Source organism: Festucalex cinctus, chromosome 2 (genome assembly GCF_051991245.1).
Source record: "Festucalex cinctus isolate MCC-2025b chromosome 2, RoL_Fcin_1.0, whole genome shotgun sequence".
NCBI lineage: Eukaryota > Metazoa > Chordata > Actinopteri > Syngnathiformes > Syngnathidae > Festucalex > Festucalex cinctus.
The window spans coordinates 36,717,483-36,738,989 of record NC_135412.1 but is presented as its reverse complement, the minus strand read 5'-3'; the positions used below and the strand labels follow the sequence as shown (position 1 = coordinate 36,738,989).

Sequence of the window (21,507 nt, the reverse complement as noted above, 5' to 3'; positions counted from 1 at the left end):
AAGCAGTTTGTTATTTTATTTTGTTAACAAAATTGTTTTTTGAATTTTGTTTTAGTTATTTCGCTAGTTTTATTTAACTAAAATAACCTTGGCCATGAGCGTACCAAGGGAAATTATAACCATTGGATGTTTTGGCCTGAAACCTGCGATATATATTAATTTTCTTTTAATTTTAATTAAGTTACTGTGGGTTATGAAAATCTACTCTTTATTTATTTCACTAATTCAGTTCACAAAGTGAAACTTTTATAGAATCACTATACACTGAGTGAAATTTCTTTTGTTCGTTTTGATGATTATAGCTGGTTACTTAACAAATACCATAAATTTACCATCAAGAAATTTCAATATGACATAAAAACATTTGGTAAAAAAAAAAAAAAAAAAAACAGTACTGTGAGCGGGTGGTTAACATGTCTGCCTCACGGTTTTAAGTAGGGAGAGGCTAGGGTTCAATATCTGGCCTTATTGCAAGGTTATGTGGCAGTTTCATGACCAGGAACTAGAAATGAGAATTACAACAAAATGGATATTAATTTCAATGAGCTATATTGGGATATACTGTTTTGGTCTTTGTTTAAAATGATCTGTCATTGTTTTTTTGGGGAAAATTTGATGTATCAAAAAGTGCTAGTGGGTCTCAGTGCATTGTATCTGTGACATCCATAGCTTTGAGGTTCAAATCTCAGCTTTAGCGTTTCTGTGTTTTCTCAGGCTGCCTCCCACGTTGCAAACCATTCAGGGTAGGTTTATTGAAGACTAAATTATTTTTAGGTGTGACTATGAAAGGTCGTTAGTCCAAGGGGCAGCTTACCCTTCCTCTCAATCAACATTTTTTTTAAAGCACACCAGTTATTGAAAGTAACTGCACTTTCGCTAGTTTAGCATGTTGTTTTGTAATCATATTAAAACGTATTGGACAATATGGTGTACTCATGTCCATTAAAAATAAATAAATAATAATAATAATAGCATCGTGCTTGTGTGTCATGTACCTTCAACTCCACTCCGGCCGGCACCACGATGGGTCTGAAGGAGAGGGAGTGGGGGCAGATGGGAGTGATCATGATAGCCGGCACGTTGGGGTGTATCATGGAGGCCCCCGCGGCCACTGCATACGCTGTGCTGCCTGTAGGCGTGGACACAATCACGCCTGTGGGAACAAGGAAGGACTTTGGTTCAGTGCATTGCAGGTTCAAGGAAGACCCAGTGAAGACTTTATTTAGATCTCCTTTGATCAATATTTAATTTGATTATATTTCTTATTTTCAACATTTTGTTGTTACTTTGTGTTTTCACTTTTTTTTTAAACAAAGACATTAAAGGGCATCATCATTTCATCAACAAAGTTAATAAGTTGAATTCATATAGTCAAACGTTCAAGTAAAAGTTAAGTCAGTAGCATAATAAAATGGTACTTAATAGCTCATAAAATACAAAATGGATTATTTAGTAAGAATAAATAAGTTCATTTGAGTATTTAAGTGTGGTTTTGTAGCCATAGCTTGAGAGCTATTTTAAAAATATATAAAGATCCACTCAATTTTTGTTCTTTTGGCAGTTGGTTCCATTGTACTGCTGCACAGTGCCAAAAAAATAAAAAAAAATAAAAAAAAATAAAAATGTTTTTTTTTTTACCCACTAGGGTTTTGAATTTACATGGGACAAAATCAGTTGAACTACCTCGTGTGCAGTACTGATGAGTTTGGCAGATGAGAGAATTCAATTGTGTTTTTAAATTATTATATCTGCACCTCAGTAAAGCACTATGGATTTACCTCAACTATGAATGGTGCTCTGACAAAAAACAAACAAAAACAAAACAAAACAAAACAAAAACAAAAAACGAACAAACAAACTTTGTTTGTCCTACTAAGGATGTTCTGGGGATTAATTAACAGTCACATTTAATCACACTTTTCTCTGTGTGTAGTTCAGATGGCATCTTTTCATTCTATTTTGTTTTTACATGATTATATCTCCACCTCAGTAAAGCACTATGGATTTACCTCGACTATGAATGGTGCTCTGACAAAAAACAAACAAAAACAAAACAAAACAAAACAAAACAAAAACAAAAAACGAACAAACAAACTTTGTTTGGCCTACTAAGGATGCTCTGGGGATTAATTAACAGTCACATTTAATCACACTTTTCTCTGTGTGTAGTTCAGATGGCATCTTTTCATTCTATTTTGTTTTTACATGATTATATCTCCACCTCAGTAAAGCACTATGGATTTACCTCGACTAGGAATGGTGCTATGATAAATAAACTTTGTTTAGCCTACTAAGGATGTTTTGGGGATTAATTAACAGTCACATTTAATCACACTTTTCTATGTGTGTACTTTAGATGTCATGTAACTTCCTAGTGGCCTAATTCCAGTGTGCTATTTGCATACTTGGTTGAGTGAGACTGCGGAAGAGTGAGTTATGAAGGAAGTGTTGCTGGTGTGTACACGTTGCATGTTAACAAAACAGAAGTTGGCTTCACGGAGAAAAAAAACAAAAAAAAACACAAGCTTAGTCTGTCAACTCAGAGGGAAATCAGCAAATTAGCCTCAAAGTGCGACCACCCTGAGTCTAGTAGAAGGGAGGGCTCCCCTTCGATCCCGACTCGTCTGGAGGTCAAGCCTTGAAAATCCTGTCAGCTCAGAATGCATTTTGAAATCAGATATCTAGCAGGTGTAGCCAGATGTTTTTCTTTTTTTTTTATTGAATGTTAAATTCACAAAATTTTTTGTCATTTCAGTCTCACCGAAAAATGAAAATTCATCACATTTCATACAAAGACTTCAACAGAAAATCTAACAGTGTCATCTTTTGTCTATGATGTGTGATTACATATCATTTTTAAGAATTAAGCCCCAATTTCGGGAAAAAAGAAAAGAGAAGAAGATTCTTTAAGGTTCCACAGACTGTTTCTCAATCATATGATGAAATGTGTCAAACCACCGTGTTGCAGCTGACGCGTTTTGAAATACCGGTGTCTCAAGATAAAAAGACACACCTTCATGCAGGTTTAACATCGTCACGGAAACACAACTTTCCCAAGTCTAACCTAGGCAAACAGGTATGGACGAAAGCCAAATTCTGTGTGAGAGACAAATAATGTTTGCTCACCGTCTCCCTGCACAGTGGTGATAAGGTGTCCGTCCAGGAAGAGGTCCACGTTGGAGAGGTAGGAGGAGGGGCCTCTGTCCACGACCACCTCATTCAGCACCTGAAACATGTGGAGTGCCATGATGTTAAATGTCCACACTTCATGTTACCATTTTCAAGCTTGGTATGACCATTGGTGAGGCTGCCATAAAATGTGGATTCATTCCAAATGTCACATTTCCACTCTAACCCAGCTCTACTCATCGTGTTTTTACTTGGAAATAAAAAACAGGACAGCTGGAAACTGCGAGAACACGTTCAACAGTAGACCGAAAGTAGCAAGAAAACAGTCCTTTGCACTGCAGCATAGTGGAGACTCATTGTTGTTTTTTTAGTTATAATTAATACACCAATTTGGTATTCAACTGAAATAAAAATGTTCAATTTATAATATTGCCTTTACTGGTCACACTGGCGCAACAAGAGAATGGGAGGAGAAGAAGAAGAAGAAGAAGAAAAAAAAAAACCTGTGTCAAAGTTTAGGGAACCAAATGCCACCATTTGGGGCAATCTGGAGCCCTGGTATTGAAAATTTTATAGGAGGAACTAGGGCAGAAAAACAAATAAATAAATAAATAAATAAAAAATAATCACTGCACCATGTCAGCATGGAATGGACTGAACGTTCAGCGTTGCCCCGAATTTCCCAAAGGACAAACAACCCCCTGGTGATGGGGGTCAGCGTGACCACGACTTGATGTGAAAGGTGAGTGCTGGCGCCCTATTTGTACCATTTTAATTAATGACAGCATAATAAATTAGTAATTTTTTAGCATATTAAAGTAGCAATTTATGCTAATTTTTGGGGTGGTGTTTTGTTTATGTAGTGTGAAACCCTGTATAATAATGAGCAATAATAACTTGAACTTGAACGAAGCTTTTTTTTTTTTCCCCCTGAAATATTGTTTAGCATTGTTTTTGATTTCCTTCAAAGAAGTGGTTTTGGTAGATACAAGGCCTGACAGCGACAGACCATATTTAAATTTTATTGCGGTACTGGCTTGGTATACTTGGAACCATAGCTCACCAGGGAATACTAAAATATCACCTTAGTACGTTATGTGCTTTTGTCAGTGGAAAAGCCTGAACAGTGAGTTGAGCTATGGCAGTGTTTCTCAATTCCGGTCCTCAGGCTACCCGAGCCAGCCTGTTTTCCATGTCTCCCAATTGCAACGCAGGTGAGGATCGTTATCAGGGTTCTCCATAGCTGGCTGATCAGCTGTCATTGGAATCAGCTGCATTGGGAATTGGGAGACATGGAAAACAGGCTGGCTAGGGGGGCCTGAGGACTGGAATTGAGAAACACTGAGCTAAGGTAAACTAAGCAGGTAAGATACGGTGGAAAAAGATGGTTTGCAATTCAATTTAAGTGTGAGAATCGTCAAAGCAAAATAAAATAATAAAACCTTCCATCCTATATGAAGGGTGATTGGGGAATGGATATGGCTCAGGTGAATTCAAGTTTCATCAGGTTCTTATGAAGATTGTGCAAATGGTAGCTATATATAATTTGGAAAATCCCATAACAAGTTCTAACACAACCGTCTGTCAAATCTCATCAAATCAAGTTGTACTCTGTGTTGCTTCTGTAGGCTCTTATCGCCTAGCCTAGCGAGCCCAGTGAGCAGCTGAACTTCACTTTGTTTTCACATTGTTGTTACTTTGACTGATCATTCACAGGGGACACATCTGAGTTCTCGCATTGCACTCGTTAAGTCAAACCGAACATTCCTACCGGTTCATGACTGAGCTCAGCTCAAAACCACAGCAAAGGGCTGACTCATTATGATGTCATCACAGTGGAGCACTGCTCTAATGGCTTTTTAACTCAAGTATGCAAACAAGTTAGATTTGATATTGTAATGTATCATGTCTATGGTTGTACATCAGAGCAGTGTACACCAAACAGTACTGACATTACCTGATAGTTTGTGGCTTTGTGGCTACTGTCCACTTCGCCATTGGTCAGAATGACTCCCTTTTCCCTCTCCCGGTGTACACGCACTTTCAAGCGACTTCGCAGCACTATGGCGGCATTACCTAAAAACAGTGCTTATTTTAGAAATGAAATCGTCTTTTTTGCCTATCTGTAAACACGTTTGTTCGAGCAACATACAATACCTTCAATAATTTGGGTGACCTGAGACTGATAAGTGTCAAACTTGAAAGGCGTCAGGAAGCCAAGAGAGCCAAGATGGAAGGCCATCACAGGTGGAACACTCTCCTGCATGACGTCGGTAATGTGTAAGAGACTGAAGAGTCGTGCTTCATAACAGTGATCGCACACGGTAAGCAAACCTTATACCTGAAAGAGCGAAGACGCATACAGCAATGTTCCATCTCCACCAAGACAGATGATGAAGTCCACACGGTTGGAGATGTCATCGAGATCTATGAAACACAAAGGTATATCATTTGGATCTTAAAAGTGGGCAAATTTGTAGCCGTGTCACAGACAACGTGAGCAAAACGGAATTCAAGGATCCTACTACTGTGTGAAGCAAGGTAAGAATAATGTTAAGATTGACACAAGAGTATGTATATGTGCAATGCAGTGCGTTCAACGGAAACAGGGAAAAACAACTTTGGGGCAATTAATTATTGATCGGAATGATTCTGTTGCTGTGGGGAAAAAAAAAAAATAAAATTTGGCAGCTTCCAGAGTTCAGAGTTTTTCTGCTGACGTGCACTGCTTGCAACATCTTGTCTGAAAATAGAGAACAGCCATAGCCAATAATAGTCACCGTAGCCTATTTAGAGGGATACTCGGCCTATTTAGCCATTTTCAGCAGTAAAAAGTTAATATCTTGCCTTTAATTAACTCATTTGCTCCCAAAAAAATGCATAAATATGTTCTATTTTAAATGTTTTAAGTGTCCCAAGGACGTATATATACATTTTTTTTATGCTAGAAAATACAAAAGTCTCTGATGAAGCCTCTCAACACAAAGAACGGTTGAAGAAATGGTAGTTATTGCACAAACGACCAGCAGGTGGCAGCACAGTATAAGAGATCAACCGTGGCCATGTTGCAAAAAAGCTCTTTTCCCCAGTGTTTTAAACAGATTTGTGAATAATGATGATACGTAGCTATATTCTAATGCTAATTGCTGTAAAATGGAAACATAGAAATATACCTTTTCCCTGGTAAAAGAAGAAACTTCCATCTTTCTTTTGGTAGGTTCCATGTTTTTATACCAATAGAACACAATATTCTGTGGGCCTTGCAAAATCAAAATCCAAAGTCAAAACCCAGTAAAAGGGCCGGGAGCGAACGGGATTGCTTCTGTGAAGACGTCTGGTAGCGAATGAGCCAATTTGATAACATTTATTTTTCATGTACAATTAATGTCTTTAAAAACACATGTTACTTGCTGTTGACTGAAAGTGACATCATGTGTGCTCAGAGCTCAGGTAACAACTGATCACAGCTCACTTGCTTTCTGGGTTTGGTCATGAGACGTTAGCAAACTGAACCATGATTGGTTGTTATCTGAGCCCTGAGCACACATGGTGTCATTTTCAGTCAACAGCAAGTGGCAAAATGTGTTTTTACAAGTATTAATTGTACATGAAAAATTATAACGTAGAAAAAAAATCGTATCTTTTTATTACTGAAAATGGCTAAATGAGTCAAGTATCCCTTTAGCCACTTTTCTAACTCCTCAAGTAAATATATTTTTAAAAAAGCGACTGGCTAAGGAGTCGCTCGAGCTGAACATTGTAATTGCCAATTAGGCACATACCGCATTTTTCAGAGTGTATGTCACAAATGTTTTCATAGTTTGGCTGCTCCTGTAACTGAAACTCAGGTCTGGCTTGCATATATTTAAATTAATAATGCTAAAAACGGTGGTGGTAATGCACCAAAAGTGTATGCCGACTGCCAAACTGAAGTAGAAGAAGAAGCATGTTCGCTGCTGTTAACACGCATCACGCGGACTCTGAGAATGTGCGTGTTCCGAGAGGTAGAGTACACACCCCTCCCTTTAATTTTCTGAACGCAACCTATGTTATAAACCAATCAGCTATGGGTCCGCACTCCTTTTTTGACTAACCATCCGGCACATTTGAACAATGCTCTGAGTTTCTGAATGGTCAAAGTGAAGCAATGCGTGCTTTTTTCGCTCGCACCCACGCTTAGGGAACAGGATTTTGGGGGTGAGTCCGAGTTCTACTGTTTTTGGTCTTGGCTTTTGTAAAATAAATTTCCCTCCAAAAATGGGATTTATACTCTGGAGCAACGATTACTGTATATGTTTTTTCTTTTTCTTTTTTTCTTCATGGTGCATTTTCTGACTGGTGCGACTCCAGAGCAATTTTCAGTCTGAAAATTATGGTATACATTGCAAAAGCAGGTATGTGAGGTATGTGCTTCTAAAGGCTCAAATATTTTGCTGAGGTGGCCTTGCCCCCAACTTTGTACAACTCTACATGAGAAAATAGCGTGAGAGCTAGCGAGGCGGGTGCAGTGTTACACTTGGGTATCAGATATATGGGACAGGTGAGCGATGCAGTGTGATCACTGTTAATGTTACACGGTTAAACATTTAAAATATTCATTTATTATTCATGTATTCATTCATTGAGCTGGGTTTAAAGTAGTGCTGTCAAAATTAAAGCGTTAACTCATTGATTCATCACAAAAAGTTATCACATTAATCATGAATTAACACAGAGAAATTACTTGCACAATTTAAAATGGGGGAGAAAAATGACCCCAATATTTTTGACTAGAACAAATATTCTGAATGTCATGCACAAAGATTTATTAAATGCTTTACTTGCATGTAGTTATGTTTATTGCTCAAATTCAACCTGTACTACCTTGAACGTAACCATCAAGCTAAAGGATCACCTGCAGTCAAAATGAATAGTGATTAATCTGCGTTAATATATGATTAATGTGATATTTTTTTTGTGAATAATCAATGAGTTAACGCTTTAACTTTGACAGCACTAGTTTAAAGCTGCTCTATGTGGCAATTTTCCCCCAAATATCTTTACAATAGCCTTTTTATTTGACCATTTATGCTTCAAACAATTTTTAATTAGCATATTAACACATTAGCTGTTCACAATGAGTACTCCTGCAAGCCTCTGGCTATTAGATTTCAGACTGTCTACGGATGTGACGCCATGTGTGATTATTGACAGTAAAAGGTGATTACTGCTCATCTAACTCCTCTTTAACAAGCATTTAACTATGGAAACCATCCTTACAATGTCTTCATACCTTCTCTGAAAGTGCAGAATTTCTTCGTAAGGGTCCCAAAGTTGTCATCATCAGAAATGGCTGGGTCCTCCAGAACCTTCTTTTCCACATAAACGATCATGTTTTTGACCTAAAACACAAGCAGAGACAAAAAAACAAGCCATTTATCACACATGCATGACATCATCACCAAAGATTCAGTCTCTACTCTGCCACACCTCGGTAAGGAAAATGCAGAGCTCCTTGAAAGGCTGAAGCAAGGTGGCATCTCGGATCTTCTTGATGACGAGGACACTCTTGGGGGGCGTGTTCCATGTCAGCCGCTGGGTGGCGGGGTCCTGAATGTGCCTGGTAAAACATGTAAACAAAACCTTTAACAACACGAGCCTGGGCTCTTAGGCTGATGTAAGGCCACATAAGAAGCTAAAGCGTATGCGACCAAGCAGTGTGTGGCCGCTATCCTATTAGAGTCATTAGCTTAAAGTCTGCAGTAGAGTCCCATGTGCCGTCTGCTGGACTTCACCCTATCGCAAACTCTGACATCGACTGGCGGATAGTTTTGGCAAGATACAACTACTACAGGAATGGTATAATAACAGCATATGAATGGGAAAAAGATCATTAGTTAGACAAACCGGATAGGAATCAAGAAGAAAACATGTTTTTGTTTCATGTTGTCTTTGAAATCTGGTATATAATGTATAAAGAAATATTTGTGAGAATACTTAGATCAGACACTAATTTACAAAGTAAAATGTATGCTGACTTGTCAGTGACCTTAGCTGGTAATTAGTGACTGATCAAGTTGGCCACAGAATTACATCTATGAAATGGTTTGGCTGATATGTCATCCATGCAAACAATTATGTGTAATTATTGGACATGAAGAGTGATTTCTTTTAGTCTATGATTTTACTTTATATCTGAACAGCATTTGAAAGCTACACAAAGCTAATCTAATAAAGGCCTTTTTTTCTTTTTCTTTTTGTTACCTCAAGGCCATTTGAGTGGCTGCATATTAACTTCTGCACCCCACTGTGACATTTGGGCTGGTCACATGCGGAAGCTGGTGTGGTCTCATATCCAAATCAAGCAGGCTTGAAAAATCAATGATGTCTTATTACAAGCATTTTTTTCCCCCTTGCTTCCATAAACTGTGACTGGCCGGCAACCATTCTTCGATGTACTCTGCCTTGTACCTAAATTCAACTGCGATTGGCTCCAGCTCACCTTTAACCCCAATAAGGATACAAGCGCAATAGACAATGGTTGGATGGATAAAGAAGATGGAAAAAAAATGTTTTTAGATTTTTGAAAATGGGATTACAGTAGTTATTGGTGTTTACTTTGCATTGAAGCACCCAGCCCGAATCTCCTCACTTTGACATGTCACCACAAAGTGTGAAGAGAATGTTTGCTTGGGGCTCAATACAGAAGCATTAAAAAATTATTATAAGCTGTGGGAAAGCATGCGTGCATTTTTTATTTTTTATTTTTTTAAAGTCTAAGAAACAAAGTAGGGCAAACTTCTTCTGCCAGGATTCAACATCATTCCACCCCAATTTATTACACCGAAAACAGCATTAAATGCCAAAAATACATTTAGCCAGTATATGTTATGGAAAACTCATTGAATTTGGGGATTAAAAATAAATAAATGAATAAATAAACACTTGCATGAAAATGTGTATTTTTTTTATGGTTTAAAGATGCAGCGGCAAACATTCACGGTTACCCATGAAAACATTTGGAGAACCAAATAAACATAACCAGAGCCTTAAAACAACAAACTTCCAGAATAAATTGTTGCTAAATTGTGATTAAAAAAAATTGACTGTGCAGAGGAATAATTTGTACTTTTTTTTCCCCCTTTCAAAAAAAAAGAACAGCTGATTCTTTCGACAGCCGAAAATCGAGACATCCTAGTGAACTACAATACTTGAGTGGGGAACTTCATTTGCATATACAGTACTAGTCATATAACTTCCCTTGATCAACCACAGGTAACAATTAATCCAAATGTTAATTTCATATGGCGATAATTTAATACTCATAACACTCTGCCAGATTTCTATACAGTTCAATTCACAGGAGATAGGGAGACTGGGGCAGCGGAGAGTGAAAATCCACGTATATTGACAGCCTTTGAAATGCATTGGGTTTATTTTTAAAATGTTTTTTTCCTTAAACCTCCCAAAATTCTACAAAACACACTGGATAACTATCCAATGGGTTTCCCCCGAAAAGCTGGAAAACACGCAACAAAATTGAGAGAGAGAGAGAGAGAGAGAGAGAGAGAGCGAGAGAGAGCGAGAGAGAGCGAGAGAGAGCGAGAGAGAGCGAGAGAGAGCGAGAGAGAGCGAGAGAGAGCGAGAGAGAGAGCGAGAGAGAGAGAGAGAGCGAGAGAGAGAGCGAGAGAGAGAGCGAGAGCGAGAGCGAGAGAGAGAGAGAAATCAGCAAATATGCACATCCGCAGGTGATAAACCGGGAGTATGCGAGGGTCCATTGTACTTCAAACTTTCTGTGATAATTGCCAGAGTCTGGCCGATAGAAGACAGTTTCACTAAAGGGAGAAACTTGTGCACAATATTACACATTGCCGTGGTATTGGCATGTGCCAATGGTGCCGAATGGTGCATGTGCGAAGGGAGACGCCATTCAAATTTTTTTTGATAAAGTCAAAATGGCATCGATGGAACAGTCCAAGTTTGAGAATCATAATGGCACTGCCAGTCTGTTATTCATTTTTCCAAAAAAGCAGGAAGTAACACGCTAAACAAACACATGGCCAAACAAGACACTGAGATTTGCTCACCATCTGCATTCCAAAGAGTGACAATATAGTTCTGTATGGTCATAATACAATTTCTAAAAACAAAAACAAATTCTAATGCTGTAAGACCTTTGCAGTGTATTACTGTGTATACACAAGTATCTGGATCTAAGAATCCCCAATCCTCCCCCCAAAAAAGAATTATAATCACACATTAAATGCTATTGGTCAGGTCATGTGGATGCTTACACAAAGCAGTAGGCTCTGCTGATTCATTTTGCCTCAATTGTGTCAATATGTGATCAAATTCCTAATAGACAAAATCTTAATCAATTCAATAACTATGATGCCAATCCCTAAATTTAATGCAGCAAAAGCTAGTAGTTAACCTCCACGTGAATAAAAACAGCCCGATTACCTTGAAACTCAACAAAAGACTGATTTCTCGAAAGCGCTGTGAATTCAAACATTCAAATCAAACACTGACTTCAACTGAACATCTCAATACCTGCCCCCCTTTCACCAGGTGGAACCAGTCCAAAACCAGACAGCACCGCCAACACTGACTTGAATATTCCTCATTCACTACAGCAAGGGTTAATATTTCACCCAGCCTGCATATTCTGACACAGCAAAGATGCTCAGTAAGTCCTCTCACCATTGCCATACTTTGTTCTCCTTACTTCCTGGCGTGTCCTGCAGTAGCACCTTCATGGCTGTACACATGTGACAAGGTTGGATGCAGCTTCAGGCGACATACAAAGTTGGAGAATGGTGATCTGTCAGGACGCCCATAACATCCTTGAAGCCGAGCGATGAGCCTCTGTCCACGGTGGAGGGCCTCCGTATGTGAGGGGGGCGGGGAGCAGCTAACAACCTTACAAGCTAGACTCACAACTGCTATATTTGTCCTAGTGAGGACTTAACACTAAACCCTCCTAGTGTGTTCTGCTGCTGAATCGAACTTCTCGCTTGTTTTAAGCTTCCTCTCAGCCACGCCCACCCTGCTCTCTGCTGAGTACGCCCATTTCAAAGAAGGACTTGCCTATATTCCTTTATTGTTCAACAGGTGTGTTGAACAGAGATATGTTGCCCACAAGCACTTTATCTACTGTAATGATACACTGCCTTCAAACAGGAACAACAGTCCCACAGAAAGGTTAAATATGTGCAAGTATGTTTCAAAACAAGTGACTTTCAAAACAAATGAAATGTTCAGCGACAAAGGTTCTTACTTGATGCTATAGTTAAAGGAAAAACAACACCACCATACATTAGTAATTCATCAAGCTCAGTTGTGTCAAAAGAAAGGTTAAGCCCACTTCCAGGCAAGAGGAAGCAAATTACACTAAATGATGTCATAATGTATTTTTGGAGCTTATTATTGAGCTTGCCCACTTTTGCACTTCACCACTATTTGATGTGGTTTTGTAACATTTAAATGTAGGTGGATGAAAATGTGCCTTCCACATTTTTACAAATATTTGACATTTATGGTACAAAATCCCAAAAGCGCAGTTTGAAATGGCTTGTCACCACTTTGTAATCACAACAAATGTTGTGAGCCTACATGCTGTCGTCAAAGCTCGTCAGGTGAGACCGTGTCAAGGCATGCTTGGGTGTGTGCGTGTCAGAAAGACAACAGTGTCAGCACTGTTAGTGACTGAGACGTCAGTGCATGTCGTATATTATTGTTGCTGCTTGAAGGCTTTATGATTTTAGAAGAACACTGAATTATCTCACAGTTTTATGAACAGACAAGATGCATTACTAAATATTTCCAGAGCCACAAACCTGTAACTACATGAACTGCTGATGGTGTTGGCTTTGTGCAGTGTTACAATTAGGATCATTTTCTACATCACGTGATAGTGGCTGGGATTATACATCAAGTCTGAGAATAATACATCAAAAGCGTGAGACAATCGGCAAACATTGGCCAATTTGAAGATGATTTTTGCAAACGCTTTAGTTGGCCCATTTAATCGGCAGAACGATTAGTCGGTCAGGCCCTACTTCCTTGTTTATCCTACGAGCCTCTCATAGTTTTATAAGTCTGTTCAATGAAATGTTCTCTGTGATATATCTCCTACGACTCCCTACTTAGGCATCATAATAACATAATAGACTCTTATAACCATGCACCATTACACTGTTTGGGGAATGGTGTGTGCTCACTTATGGTCATTGGCTAACGCTAGCATATGTATATAGTATTTGCTGTCTGATGAATGAATGTGAAATTACTTTAAACAACATATTACTGTTGTATCTGCAATAAAAACATCAAAATGTAGTATCTTTCTTCTTCTGCTCCACAATAACATTTGCAACACTAAGCATTATGGAATTTTTAGAGATGCACAATATTTATCGAACTGATAATATCTGCCGATTTGGGAAATTTAGTCATTTTTAAACGGTTTGCAAAGTGAGCAGCCCACAATTGTCCATGTCGAGCTGCTTACGTCTTCTATCACCCCTCTCGCTCTTGCAGACCGGGTGGCCTCGCCTGGCAGAACCTGTCTGGCTCACACTAGTAGCAAACTAGCAAGTAGCAAGCAACATGTCCTCCTCACCAGTGTGGTCGTTTTTCTCCATGGCAGAAGATCAAAACCTGTTCAGCAAGGATTCCGAGAGGGGGAAAGAAGGCTTCTGCTCATCTGAAAATCCATCACCGCAGTGAAGCCATTTTGAAAGAACATGAAGCAGCAGCTGCTAAACTATTAAAACATTTCCAAAGACGGCAAAAAGGTGAAGACTATATTAAATATAAAAAGAAAACTTAGTGCTGTAGCAGCCTAAGGAAGTGTAAACATGACACCCATTTTGGGGAGGTATGAGCCTATGTGGCAGTCATGTTGGGGGAAAAAAAATGCATTCCATGTAATGCATGGACATTGGAATTAAGTCTTTACCTGCTCATTTCTCAACTGTTTTTCATGTAGTTTACTTTTTGTCAAAACCAAAGTGTGTGCTAGTATCCATATTCATAAAATACGCCAATAACTTAAACCTCCCAACTTAGCGTCACCATAAACACAGCTCAAAAGGGACAAGTTGCATCTAGGAAGTAGGAAGTGGTAGTAGTGACTGCCAAAACTGTTAGCTAGGTAAGAGAACTTCTCTTTATACAAAAAATAGGTGTCTGAACATGTGAAATGCCAATCTATCAAAGTACCATGCAAATAATAGTTAAAATTTTGAGCACGAATACCAGGAAAATTGGAGAAGCATATTATACATGAGTAGAGACTCGAAACCACTGCTTTTGAAGACTTGCGGTTTGTATGGAAAACAGGTGAGGTAATGCTCATAGCCGCAGCGGAACTTGCCAATGAAAAACAAAACAAAACAAAACAAAGGATCATTATTGAAATTCACTTCAGGGTGTGGGCAGGACGTCAGAGTAACCAAGATGAATGCTGGAGCACAAAGTGATGGTCAAAAAAAAAAAAAAAAAAAAAAGAGAATACTGTACCTATTGCCAGTAACACAACCACACCCCATCCATAGAGTCAAGAAGGAGTTATCGCTTCCTGTTGAACAAAGCCTCATGAGCCACACTGGCACAACTGTGTTTCTGTATGAGGTTGATTTAAAAACAATTCAGTGAATGATAATTTAGTCAACAAAGTTGTAATTTTAACAAGTCAAAGTCAAAATTGCCACACAAACAGCACCACTGCTCTGGCTGTTGTTGAGCCATCTCATGGTGCCACAAGTAGTACTTACTTAGTAATATCCTGTGTTACTCCCCTGAACTGAAACAGGGTCTTGAGATGCTTAAATCACGGCTGTGAATTGTGCTGCCAAAATCTGGGCAACTCGAGCACTGCAGCGTAGACACTAGCCTTGACATCTAACAAGGTGCTCATGTTGGGGTCACCAATTGTGGGGATGATGAGATGAGGAGACAAAGGCGATTCATGTGTCTTTACTTTCCACAACAAAAACCTCAATGTTTACAAAACAAGCAGCATGCTACTCTCCTTCATCCCATTAACGTCTATCATCCCTGTGAACACAGAAACCTCCCTTCTCTTAAACCTACAGATTCCTGATGAACGTAATCTCCTTTCTTTTAGCAGGTTCCCAGTGAATGTCTCTCCCTTGTGGGTCACGACAGGGCAATATTAATAAATATTTGTTCAAAACACTTTTGGTTGAGGCTTGTAGAATCCCAACAAAAAGAGGTGATGTGAGCATAGTGTAGTTCTTTCCCAGGTACAGACACAAACATAATCACCTAACCGTCTCAGAAAATTAATATACATTAAATTGATGTGTGCAAACATTAGCTACTACTAGGGGTGTGAATTGCCTAGTACCTGACGATTCGATTCGTATCACGATTCACAGGTCACGATTCGATTCGATACCGATTAATCCTGATACGAATGGTCACGATTCGATACCGATTAATCCCGATACGAATTTATAAGTCGATTGTTGCGATTTTTTTTCATTCATATTTAGAAAATACTAATCAGTAAGCTTGTAGAGTGTAAGATTTATATGAAAATGTATTATTTATTTATCTGAAATTTCAGTCTTATAGAGGTTGTAATCTGTTTCATGTTTGAACAGCATTAAAATAAAAATATTAAGGCTTAATGTGCCGTTCATATAACATTCTTCCATGCTCAAGGTGTGAATCCTAAAAAAAAAAAAAAAAAAAATCGATTCTGCCGATTATTGAATCGATTCGAGAATCGCGCGATGTAGTATCGCGATATATCGCCGAATCGATTTTTTTTTTTTAACACCCCTAGCTACTACAATGTTGTACAATGGTACATATTTACACTATTCTTGTCAAATCATTTTGTCTTGTAGTGAGTTCCATTTTCCCCAGTGTGGCCTTAAAAGACTAAAAGAAATAGAAGTAATTTATTTCAACAACCACTCACTTCCCTAACTGAACAAAACCAGCCATGCCTTGTGTTTGCTGTCCTAGGTTAAAAGTTAAGTTTATAGTTAGGGTAAGGGTAACTAAGTTCAATTGTAACAATAGTGCCTTGCTGTACTTACATTACCGCATGTGGATTCTGTAGCATGCATGCCTTTGGGCCAAAAGTAGTCACAGGGCTTGGTCCATGTAGAGACTGGGTCCTCCTGAAGCTAGTGAACAAAAGAGCATCAGACAATAAGGTTAGCTTGAGCGAATCAAATGTTAACTTTATTGGACTTGTGTTAGATTACATGGAAAAACAATAAATAATAACAATATAAACAACCTATTTTTTTATTGCAGCTCAAAGGAGCATAAATGAGTTGGTTCACTCAGTTTAAATTAAAATGTACTAGCGGGCAGCTAAAAACTTAAAGGAGTGAATAATGAAGAATTTGAGATGTGTATCGCATATTATAATTGACAATATATTCTATTTTTTGATGGTGAACACAGGTCTAACGAATTATTTGTCCATCATTCAAGAGCTGGCTGTGAGAAAATGTCAGTTTGCATGAAAGCCATTTTTTTTATTTTTATTTTTTAAACATACTTAAAGTGGGCAGAAATATAGCGTATACACCAGCTAGCCACAACATTACGAGTATCTGCACAATATAAGACTCAAATACAAAAGCTTTATAAAATATTCTTCCTTTACAAAGACAATATTCAGTTAAAAAAACATGTAGCATGGTTGTACTCTGCTGTGGTTTATAACAGTACTGCTTCCTAAACGCGTGGAATATTTTCAACTCTTTCATCTTACTAATTGTAGTAACCATAATATTGAGACACATTGATGTATTTAGCACTTTAATAACAAAAGGAGTTCCATACTAAAATGGTCAACAGTCCTATAACCACATCAATAAGCACTTCCTCATTCAGATTTGCGTTGTACAGATATTTTAACTTGCGCCTTGAGCACACACGTCTTGAGAGCAAAATCCAAATAATCTCCTCCATCACCAGCTCGAAAAACAATTCATCACATTGTCATATATCACATTTGAGTGTCACTGTGAAGCAGTGGGTGGGTGGGTCAACATTTTAACATTGGGTTATTCATGTATCCTCATAAAATATTGTGCAGTTCAGGTGGAGCTTGTCAGCATAGGAAAACAAGATCTGTTTCACTTCCAACACAGTTGCTAAGGCACGCCAATGGAGATTTTGCAACTGATGTTGAACTAATGTTGGAGCCTAGATGACCACAAGGGAAATTATGCAATGTGCGGGCGTGCTGCAACTGAGCTCAGTCACTATGCACAATGACGTGTTTTTGAAAATACCACAAATGAAAGACAACACTAGCTGTGGTTGCGTCGCTGTATCAACCCTCCCATCATCATGAAATGCCTTACCTGAGTCAAGTAAAGGACAACAACTGCAACCCTCCTCACAGAACTGATGGACTTGAGCCAAGTTTTTAGGCCGCCTTGCTCACACATGCCTTTTCAGGTCTGCCCATAAAACTTTCAAATCGGATTGAGATGAGGCCTTGATGATGGCCAATCCAAAACACTGACTTTGTTAAACCTTCGTAACCAGTTTCACAGTACGCTTCGTGTCTTTGTCCATATTTGGGAGATGTGCAGTCAAGTTTTAACTTCCTGACTGATGTCTTGAGATGTTGCTTCAGTATTTCCACATAATGTTATTTCCTTATGATGCCTTCTACAGTGCCGTGAATAAGTATTTTCGCTTTTCTCAAATACTTTTCTGCAGCTTTTGCACTTTGTTTCATATAATTACAAATGTAAATATCAGGCAAAGAGTATATTTCACCAATTTCAAAGTGCTAAAATGTATTTATTTTTTTATTTATAAAAGAAAAAAATAAAATAAACACGACTTGTTCCTGTCTGAAAAAATGTACTTACCCTGCTTGTTAAAACAACTGTGGTTAATCACATTTTTTGAAAAGCTGAGTTCATTTTTTTTGTCTAATAACCTCGAGATCTGTTCAATCAAGAAATAACTTAAACCAAAGCTGTTTGACAAAATGAAGATGGCCAAAACATCTAAACATTGTGGCAAAAAAAAAAATGCCACGATACAAAGAAATTCAAGAACAGATGAGAAATAAAGACAGTAATTGACATCTGTCATTCTGGAACAGGTTACAAAGCCATTCCTAAAACTTTAGGACTCCAGCAAATCACAGTGACAGCCATTATCCGCAAATGGAGAAAACACAAACAATAAAATGGAACCTATGGCTGGATGGGTTAAAGCTTCCATACGTGCACACTTTTCCCCAATCGACAACAATATTATTATTATTATTATTATTTTTGCTAGGTCACATATTTTACATGGCAAGGCAAGTTTGGGATGCTGTGTACACATCTTTCAGGTTCTGTTCTGTCCACGTGCAGCCTTTATAAGTGAGAAGTTGAACCTTGCTGTGATTGATGGAACCATAAATTCTGCTATCTATAGAATTTGTTCACTGGACACAATCAAGATCCTCCAAAAAGTCATCTCAGTCCGTCGACCTCAACCCCATTGAAAACCTATGGAGGGAGCTAAAGAGGAGTGCGCAGAGGACCCAGGTTGCTGGCTGATTTAAAAGCATGTTGTGCAAAGAGGAAAGGTAAAGATCCCTCTTTCTGTATTCTCTCATCTTATAAGACATTATAGGTGAGGATGATGTGCTGCTTTGTTGGCAAAAGGGGGTTGATACAAATAATTAAACTCAGGGGTACTAATAATATGGCACACATGATTTTGATGTCAACTTCTTTTTTAATGTGTGATATTTTTCCTCACTGAATAAATGCACTTGACTAAAGGTTGGATTTTGTGCTTTTTTTTTTTTTTTTTTTTTTTTTTTTTTGGCCCTATATTAGAAAAAAAACAAAACAGAATTTAGCAGAAGCTTTAAAAAAAAAAAAAAAAAAAAAAAAAAAAAAAACTTCAGGGGCTGTAACGCATTATCGATTTGGGCCAAGTACAACCAGGGGCGGGTGCTACTGGATAAAACAGACTGAATGTCCACATGAACTTGCTTTATTAAAATACAAAAAAAAAAAGAAAAAAAAAAAAGATGTTCTCGGCGCTACCACGCTATGATAAACATACAGTTCACTACAGGACCGTTCAGGTCCATGGCAAAAAAACTCCCGAAAGGGATACTTGACTCATTGAGACATTTTCAAGAGTAAAAATATTTTGTCCATAATTGACTTGATAACTTCATTATTTTTCATGTATATTTAATACCATATTGAGCCATGATTGGTCATTACCTACTTCCTCAGCAAGGTGATGTAATTTTCAGTCGACAGCAAGAGGAAAAAAGTAGTTCTTAAAGGTATTAATTGCACATAAAAAATAATGAATTTATCCAATTAATTCTGAACAAAATATTAACTTTTTACTGCTGAAAATGGCTCAAGTATCCCTTGAAAGGCAAAACAAAGTGACCCATCACAAAACAAAACAAAGAGGCACCACCATGTGGCACGATGCCATACTCTTGATTATTACAGGGAGTCTGCTTTGGCCCGGGGTACAGGGGGACTCTACATAATGTGTGAAGCCTACCGCCGTCAATCTGGGCCGGGGGTCTCTGGAATGGCACTGTTCCCTGTGGCCGTGGCCGTCTCAGTGTGGATGAGCTCAAGGGGAGCTTTTCCACACATGGTTTCTCCGTGCCCTGTCATGTCTTTTTATATAGTTCTCAGGTTGTGTGTGTTTGCGCGTGTGCTCTTTTTGTATTATACTATGGTGGTTTAATTACACAGCACTTTGAGTTGCATTTTTATGTATGAAAAGTGTTCTATAAATAAAATTTGATTTGTTTAAAAAATTGATGCCAATAATTATATAGGCCAGTTTATATGAGCAAATACAGTAATTATATAAAGTGCAATAATATTTACATGTGTTTTGTCCAGAAAGGAGATAGTGTGCCATTCCCCATTTTAATCCAAACAACTGAATGATTTAGCTTGACTGAAGAAAGAAATAAGAGTGTAGTGTGAAGGCCTTTGAAAGGCAACTAACTACCTGTACTCAGACGAGCTGCTGGCTGCTGCTGAGGAAGTGCTCAGGCTGCGGGTCTTCTTGGTGCGCCGGGCCAGACGGGGCCCAGTAATATTCCCTCCATCACGGGTTGACCAGCAGTATGGGGACGCTTTCATTCGCACCTCTTCTCCACCGTCCATCTCAAGCTATCTGACAGGATACATTCGTCATTCATAATTTCATAGTCTATTAAATCACCTACAACCAAGCATCAATTACATATCCTACTGTGCTAAATTGGAATCACTACTTGTAACACATCCACCCAAAAGTGATCTACCTGTGCTTCGTCTATCCATGTTCAGCAATCAGTATTATGGTATTTTATAATAAAGCAGCAGACAGGTTTGCGGTTAACAAGTAAATTACAAAAACAAACAAAAAATCGCTTTCCTTGTTGTCATCGTTTATTACAAATTAGGTAGCTAGTTTAACATGGTGGAATACTAACGTATCTTAATAGGATTATGTTACTGGAGCTGGATTCATACTTAAGTTATAGCTGCCTCGAGTTCTTCATTATGTAAGTGCGGCTTTGGCAGCTCTGCTGGTACGTACACTAGTTATCTTGGTAAAACAAACACGTTTACATCGTTCAAGCATCTGCTTGCTTGCAAAAAAAAAGAAGAAGCAATTTTGAATTAAAACAACGTATTGTCAATTATGAGACCGATTTGGGCGATGAGCAACAAGTGAATGATGCCGGATCCAACTGCGATGCAGTGTTGCTAACAAAGCTAACAATGTACATCTAATTTGAAATGCAAGACAACGAGACATATAACAAGACATAACTAGCATTCCGTTATTAAAATGTACCTTGTCCTCGCAACGTTACAGTCGGCGACACAAATTCAGGTCCTCATTTTCTGTCGTAGATTACCAATTCACCATCTTAACTTCAACCATCCATATTTCCGGGTAGGTATCGGCCAATCAGAGAGCGTATATTTCTGACGTGAGGACGCGTCATTATGGAGATCCTGGAATACAGCACTGTATAAAATGGACTCCACGTTTTACAAAAAAACAACAACTCCAAATTTGGTTACGGTAGATTATCTTATTGTCACTCTAAAGGTATCAGTCAGCTAACTTGGTACTGATGAACACCACTTCAACGTTACTAAACAAAGCAAGCATTTTTGGAAGGTATCGTGCGAGTTCATGTGACTAGTGCATGAAAAACACGTCAACTGTGCAGGTAGTCATTTCACAGTCTGTCCAACAGATGGCTACCGAGATCCGAAGTCAACAGGTTCAACGGGGCAAGTGACAGGTAGACATAAGGTGTGCTGTGGAACTTGACCTCAGTATTTGACACCGAGCTGCAATAATCAGCTAAGTGTCACATTTTCAAAT

At 38.4% G+C, this 21,507-nt stretch overlaps 1 protein-coding gene across 3 annotated transcripts in view; it reads right to left on the bottom strand.

The window, feature by feature from the left end:
- nadka (NAD kinase a) overlaps positions 1-21,098 on the bottom strand; it is a 23,791-nt gene extending 2,693 nt beyond the window's left edge. Inside the window, exons 1-10 of one of the 3 annotated variants that reach the window (XM_077514906.1) lie at positions 20,965-21,098; positions 20,128-20,295; positions 16,188-16,277; positions 8,599-8,728; positions 8,402-8,510; positions 5,471-5,556; positions 5,287-5,389; positions 5,087-5,205; positions 3,127-3,226; positions 996-1,153 (exon numbers count right to left, since the gene is read on the bottom strand). In XM_077514906.1, coding sequence (XP_077371032.1) covers positions 996-1,153; positions 3,127-3,226; positions 5,087-5,205; positions 5,287-5,389; positions 5,471-5,556; positions 8,402-8,510; positions 8,599-8,728; positions 16,188-16,277; positions 20,128-20,285 — 1,053 coding nt within the window. In that variant the 5' untranslated portion in view covers positions 20,286-20,295; positions 20,965-21,098. Of the gene's footprint in view, positions 1-995; positions 1,154-3,126; positions 3,227-5,086; positions 5,206-5,286; positions 5,390-5,470; positions 5,557-8,401; positions 8,511-8,598; positions 8,729-11,811; positions 12,080-16,187; positions 16,278-20,127; positions 20,296-20,964 lie in introns of those variants that run through there. The other 2 variants (XM_077514907.1, XM_077514908.1) reach the window with 2 other exon arrangements.
- Positions 21,099-21,507: the final 409 nt, after the last annotated feature.